The sequence below is a fragment of the Pinus tabuliformis genome, chromosome 3_2 (assembly GCF_031772625.1).
Source record: "Pinus tabuliformis cultivar Carrire ecotype Pingquan chromosome 3_2, CPIR1, whole genome shotgun sequence".
Classification (NCBI taxonomy): domain Eukaryota; kingdom Viridiplantae; phylum Streptophyta; class Pinopsida; order Pinales; family Pinaceae; genus Pinus; species Pinus tabuliformis.
Window position 1 is genome coordinate 859,261,076 of NC_142302.1, and position 6,968 is coordinate 859,268,043.

General features: G+C 43.7%; 1 protein-coding gene across 1 annotated transcript; it reads right to left on the reverse strand.

Moving 5' to 3' along the window:
• Positions 1 to 5,292: 5,292 nt before the first annotated feature.
• LOC149183374 (uncharacterized) lies at positions 5,293 to 6,279 on the reverse strand. Its single transcript, XM_089414929.1, has one exon. It carries the CDS (start codon positions 6,277 to 6,279, stop codon positions 5,293 to 5,295), a length of 987 nt encoding a protein of 328 aa, XP_089271055.1.
• Positions 6,280 to 6,968: the final 689 nt, after the last annotated feature.

Below are 6,968 nucleotides of genomic sequence, written 5' to 3' on the forward strand. Positions count from 1 at the left end.
TCAGCCATCTTTTGGAGATTTTTAACTGCTCTTCGATTTAATTCTTCTTGTGTGGCAGCCTCCTCTAAGGTGCCTTTCCTCCACTTTATTTTATTTGCATATTTTTCTATGTGAGGCAACCTTAAGTGGCCATAATTGGCCAGCCTATATTTGACCCTTCTTAGGCTTATGAAATGATTGGGGTCATATGGTTTCCAAAGGAAGCTGGTCTATAAGCCAAGGGCTTCTAGCATGCTATCTGCCTCTTGCCAACCTTCCTCCCTTTTGTTATAAATGAAGTGACCTAATTGGTTTCTAACTTTGAGCTGTGCTTTCTTGCCTTTGCCTGAAAAATGTAGCACATCAGCATTCCCAAATTGCCTGAAGTATTCAAGGGCAAACAATCTCATGGGCACATATTTGGGCAATCTGTATGGGGGCAACTCACACCCATATATCCTGATGGCTGTGTGGTTTTGGTAATAGTACCAATCCCCAATGCTGTATAACTTAGACAATTGAAGAATTCTCTGCATCTCATCAGTTAGTCTTGGAGGAGGTGAGCTCATAAGAAAAGACATGGCTGGGTGGATGAAGAGGTCTATAAACTCACAATAAGTGTATGGAGAATTAGATCTGCAGTGGAAGGCAGAGGACCAATAAACCACTGACCTTGGATTTCCTTGTGCATCCACTCTCTTTATAGCAAAATGAAATTTCTCATGTTGATAATACAAAATTAAGTGGTAGATGTAGGAGGTGTATCTGAACACCCTTTCTCTTGCCAAGTTCATCAATTGCTCATGTATTTTGTCAGATATGTAGCTGGCATAGTCATAGCAGATTGGAGACTTGCCAGGGGAAAACATGAGCATCATCACCAGCACAGTTTCATCAACAAACTCAATTGAATTATAGCCCAAAATGGGACTGATCATGTCTACAAGGTCCCTGCCCAATTGGTTGAGGTATACATGAGAAATAGGAGGGTACATCACAGTGTCAGAGTCAATGTACAATTGATTCAGCTTGGTGACCTGAGCATCTGTCAACTTAGCTCCTTTCTTTATCAGATCAATCAGTGATAAAGGTTTCTCAGTATGGAAGTGCAGCATCTCTTTGATGGCTTCAGGGGTGATATAAAAAACAACTGAGCCTGAAGGGTCAATCACAGCCCTCTGAGTGGGGTCATAGCAGTCAGCACATAGGTGGATTAGGTCAGGAAACTGATTGACCTGAGGGAGCTTGAAGATAGGGAGGAAAGAATCCCAAATACCCAATACATTTGTTCCAGTCTCATGTTTAATCTTCAATTCGTTTAACAAGTGGATGTGGTACTTGCTGTGCATTAGCATTTCTTCTGATATTTGATAATCCAGGTCTGCTAATGGTTTCCATTCCAGTTCTCTCTGAGGGGCATTTAATGGAGCAATATTCAAGGCCACTGGAGCTACTGGTGCATCCATGGTTCCTTTAGGATTCTGTTTGTATGAATTGGTGTTACTGTGCAAAGCAACACAAAGAGTATTTCTTGAAAAGAGAGGTGATTTACTGAGGAACAAAGGATAAAATGGCAATGGCAGCAATTGAAATACTGCACAAAGCACTGATAGGGCAAATGCTTGGCCTTAAAAACTCTCCTTACGGTGAATTGGTGCAGCTTGGGTTCTCAGTTCACGAATGCGCGAACTTACAGTATGTTTTGTGAAAACTCGGGTAAACAAGGCTCTGCAGGCGAATTTCGACTTTACAACTGAAAATAGAGGCTAGCCACAGGGGATTTTACCGGTAAACTGTGCGTTTTTTCACTCTTTAAGCTATTCTTTGGACAATGCAGGATAAAACCAGGCGCAGAGGTAAATTTGATAAATACCTGGTGAATTGCTTGGCAAAGTTTGCAAATGCAGGTGGATTTGGCGCGGCAACGGTCCTCGGGTTGAATTCAGCAGGTTGACGCTTATTTGGTCGTAAATTACATGCAGAGGAGCAAATAGTCATTTTTGCAAAAAGTGCGAAAAACACGGTTTTTTGGCCAAAATATGGATTTTTGGAACATTGGCGCTTTTTTTGGATGACGTCAGCATGACGTCATCAAGTGGGGTCAAGGTCGGATGATGTCAGCGTGACGTCATCGAGTGACGTGGCAGCTTAGGAGTGGTCCACAGGGATGGTGAGGTGGCGGGTAGGTCAGAGCAGTGGCGGACGGGGACGCTGACGCGGCGGTGATGTAGCAATGACGTGGTGATGACGTTGGCAAGGCGGGTTCACAGAAACCGGAAATGGTAAGTGGTATAATATCGCACCGCTCTCTATACGGAAGCGGAATTGTCAGAGGGCGCTCCGATACGATTTGGGGGTGATGTGTGGCAGAGGCCTGACATCACCCTCTGACAAATTTCAGAAGGTAACTTACTGACGTCGGGGCCGCTCCGATATGCATGAGAGCCGTCGGATGAAAAGGGCCAGATCCGACGGTTGACGGATCGTTGAGATGCCAGGTCAATACGGATGCGGGCGGGGTTTAAAATAATACATTTTTTGGAAGATGCGCCCGGCGGGAACCTTTGGAGTTTGGCAAACTTATATGGTTTTCAATGTATTTTTATAAAATGCGCATAGTGCCCAAACTTTGGGTAAAATGAAAAAATGGGTTTTTCATGCGTTTTTGCAAATAAAGCGGGTTAGGGGTGAAAATGGGATTTTTTACAAGGTTCTTTTGCAAATGAAGGGGTTAATGGTTTAGATAACTTCTGAAGGGGAAAGAGGGGTTGGGTTTGGGTTCTTAAACTGACCGGATGTCAATTTAATCCCTGACAGTGAACATATGGCTATAATGCCAAGGGGGAAGGGATATTTATAGAATGCTTGGGGTTTATACACCATAGTGTTTATAATAATAGGGAAAGGGTAACATAGGGGATTTAGATAATAAGAAGTTGGGGGTTAATATAAATTGAAGAGGTGAATGAGGAGTGATATCACTAAGTTTATATAAAAACAACTTAGCTTAGGGAGTAGATCAAAATGAAAAGAATTTTAGACAAGAAATGTGGCCTTTAAAGGAATAAGAACCAACATAAAGCCTTAAATTCTTTCATGAACACAACTGATGAAGGGATGTTAGTAATGAATGTGAAAGGGGAGAAAAGGGAGTTAGTCATGCTCCTTTGCTTTGCTACAACATGATGGAGAAGAGGAGCTTCTCTATCCACTGATGTTCCTTTATACTAGACCAGCAGAACTCATTTGAAAGTAATAACATTTCTGCAACCCCATCTGCCTACCCATCTACTTGCCTAGCATTTTTTTGTTTCTTCATGGAGGGTGCACTTAGACTTGCAGACCCTTATGTGCCTTTTCTTTTCTTTGGCTTTTTCTTTTGATTTTCTATCTAGGACTACCCTTATTGCTTCCAAGGTCCCAGATTAAGCAGTTGGGAACCTTACTTCTCTACCTAGCTACTGGTCTGCCAAGATTAAACAGTTTGGATAGACTTCTTTCTCTATTCTACAACATAAAATTAAAACATGGCATGATCCAGATTAAGTCGTTGGACCACCCATCAAAATTTAGTCAACATCAAGCTATATACACATGTTGTCTTCTCTTGGAAATATGGGATCTTTGCATCACCAAAGCAGAGCATATTTGGCACTTTCTTTGCCAATCATGAAATATGAAACCTATTGGTATAGGTAGCTAACAGGTACTAATAACCGCCTTCCATATGATGGATATGTTATGATTTGTTCCATGTTGAGTGCAAATCCAATCCAACACGTTCAGGGGCTTGATGTATTTCGTATATGCTACCCGTGTCCATAGTCCATCAGAGGTGAGGAGCTGCAACCCAAGTTTGGCAGCCAGTGCCCTGGAGAATAGGTCGAGCCTCTTAATACCCCAACCCCCCCAGCGCTTCGGTTTGGCGATGGTGTCCCATTTGACCCAAGCAAATAGTCTTCCTGGCTGATGACCCTTCCAAAGAAATCTGCTGCATATATGTTGTAACCTGTTCAAGATGCCCTTAGGTATCTAGGTAAGGGCCATCCAGTAGACTGGCGTGGCTTCGATCACAGCTTTTATGAGGATCAGTCTGCCAACACGGGAGAGATATCTATGGTACCATACCTAGAGTCTCTTTTCCACTTTAGCTATGAGCCATAACCAGTCAGCTATTCTGTAGCCATTAGGTTTCAATCTGAAACGAAGGTACTTTATACCATCCAATAGGGCCAAATTGGTAAAGGGAAAGCGTTGAGTAGCAAAGGCAGTTTCATGTATAGAACAGCCAGATGTAGTAATCGTGGATTTATTATCGTTGATCCTCATACCTGTAGCTTTCTGGAAGAGAAGAATGGAGTTATGAAGGGTAGTGGAGTCCCCAATACTGCCATTCAAGAAGATCAGGATGTCATCAACAAATAATAGATGAGTGAGGTAGAAGTTATCCGCAAGTTTAATGCCAGACAAAAGATGCCTGTCACGAGCAGATGAGATAACTCTACTTAAACCTTCCATAATAAGTAAAAACAGCAGAGGTGAGAGCGGACATCCCTGTCTGAGTCCTCTCTCAGAAGTAAAGAAAGAGGTAGCTTCCCCATTTAGTAAAACACTATAGGATACATCAGTGATGCAGCTCATAGTCCATTTGATGAAGTCATAGGGGAACCCCAGATGAGTAAGCAACAGCCTCAAGTATAACCAGTTCGTTCTGTCAAATGCCTTGGACAGATCCACTTTTAGAATCATTCCTTTTTGCTTTTTGATCTGCAAGGTGTGCATTAGTTCTTGGGCAGTGGCAATTGCCTCGTGGATCTGTCTGTGGTGAAGGAAAGCAAATTGTTCTGAGGATATGTGATGCGAGAGAATGGGCTTGAGGCGGTTGGCGATGGTCTTGGCTATGATCTTGTAGAGGCAGTTACAGAGAGAGATGGGGCGGAAGTCATCGAAAGTGCTCGGCGCATTTGTTTTTGGGATGAGAGTGATGAAAGTGGATTTAATGGCAGAGGATATTCTACCTCACCTTCTGCTGTCCTCAACAATCTTCAGAAGGTCGTTGCCCAGGATTTCAAAGAAAGCGAGGTAGAACTCAATGGTCCATCCATTTGGGCCAGGGCTTTTATCTTTTTTGAGCCATTTCAGTGTAGCTTCCAATTCTGCCATGGTCACTTCCCTCTGAAGTTTCTCAGATTCTTCCTGTTCTATATATCTAGGGAAGAGTTCGACCACCCTCATGATTTCTAAGATATTAACTTCTTCAGGAGCTTTATAAATAACTCTAAAGTGCTCTGTGGCCAGCCTGGCCAGGTTCTGCTATGAAGTAATAGGATGCCCTTGGTCGTTCTTTAACTCCCAGATAGTATTGATAACTTTTCGGCCATTAGAAAATTTATGATAAAATTTAGTATTGGCATCCCCTTCCGTGAGCCAAATAGCTCTGCTTCTAAGCCTCCAACTTTCTTCTCTTTCTCTCAGGATTTGTGAGCGTTTTGCAATGAGAGAGGTGTAATTCTCCTTACTTTCAGGGGAGAGGAAGGTCCCAGTTGACGAATCTTCAAATTCTGCAATGACCCTTTCTGCCTCTTTTAGGGTCTGATTATCTTGGATGCGTTTTTGATGAGCCCAGTTTTTAGTAATCTGCTTGAGTTCTGTAAGATTCCTAACAAAACCCACTGAGATATCCTCGTCTTCCCTGATGAGATTGGTTTGCCAGTAATTATGGACCAATTGGATATAAGATGGGTCTTGGAGCCAAGAGGCATTAAACTTGAATGGGCTTTTGATTTTGTGGTTGTTGTCCTCTGCTTCTAAGAAAATAGGCCGATGATCTGATATGCCTCCTAATCCAACCCATTGACGAACTCTGGGGAGGTTATTAAACAAAGATTCCTTGATAAGAAATCTATCGAGTCTCCTGGCCAGACTTTGATCTCCACTTCTGTTATTTGACCAGGTATATTGTAGCCTAGCAGACGGTATATCCACCCATTGATGTTCCTCTAGAAGGCCTGACATAGTATTTGTTAGGGAGTCAACCTGTGCTAGGTGCCCCCATGACTCACTGAAACCAAGGGAGAAGTTTAGATCCCCTCCAAGAATAATGTTGTCTGCATGGAATAGTTCTGATTCAAGTAAGGACCGCCAGTAGTTGGCACGGTCAGCACAAGGGCCATAGACATTGATGATTCTGATGTCCCTTTCTACAGAATGCGAACTAATGTCTAGACCAATGAAACCTCTCCCTCCAAAAATATTCCAGACTTCCGCAGCTCTGTTATTGACCCCAATGGCCAAACCCATTGATCGACCGGATGCATCTAGTGCATGGAAGGTCCAGTTAGGTAACCAGGAAGTGAGGGTATGGGTGAGCGGTTCGACCTGACAGAGTGTTTCTTGAAGAAAAATAATGTCCAGCAGAGATGTTAAGAGCAGTCTCTTAAGCGCTAGTTTTTTGTCTAAACTAGCAAACCCACGGCAGTTGAAGGGGAGAATCTTCATGAGGGGAGGGGAATAGGGCCATCCTTCGCTCTAAGGGCCCTGAAGATAGTTTGCTATCGCCCAAGGGCAACTTCTTCATCAGCAGTGTGTCTTGCCTTGGTGATGCAGGAGGGTCGACCCCGGGAGTTCTTGAGGGGCATGGGAGCGTTAGCTAGGTCGAGGCCTACAGCATCCGGACCTCTGTCCTTTGTGCGGGGTCGGAGAGAATAACGGGGGGAAGACTGGGTCGAAAGAAAGGAGAGGGTTTCCAGGGACGAAGTGATCCGCGATGGAGGGGCCACCGGTGAAGGGAACGGAAGGGAGCAAATGAGTGAAGTGTGTGTGCGGAAACTCAGGGGGTGAGAAGCAGAGGATAAATTAGCGGAGATAGGTTCAGAGCCAATATAATTATGAGATGAGATGCCCAACGACATGCAAGAAATAGGAGATGTCGGAGAAGGGAAAGAGTAAGACTTACCCGATTGCTCATAGCCCGCTTGTTCAGTCGGTGG

What these genes read in the sequence shown, in the direction of transcription:
- LOC149183374 (XM_089414929.1), bottom strand. Translation starts at nt 6,279, where the DNA reads ATGGGTTTGGCCATTGGGGTCAATAACAGAGCTGCGGAAGTCTGGAAT.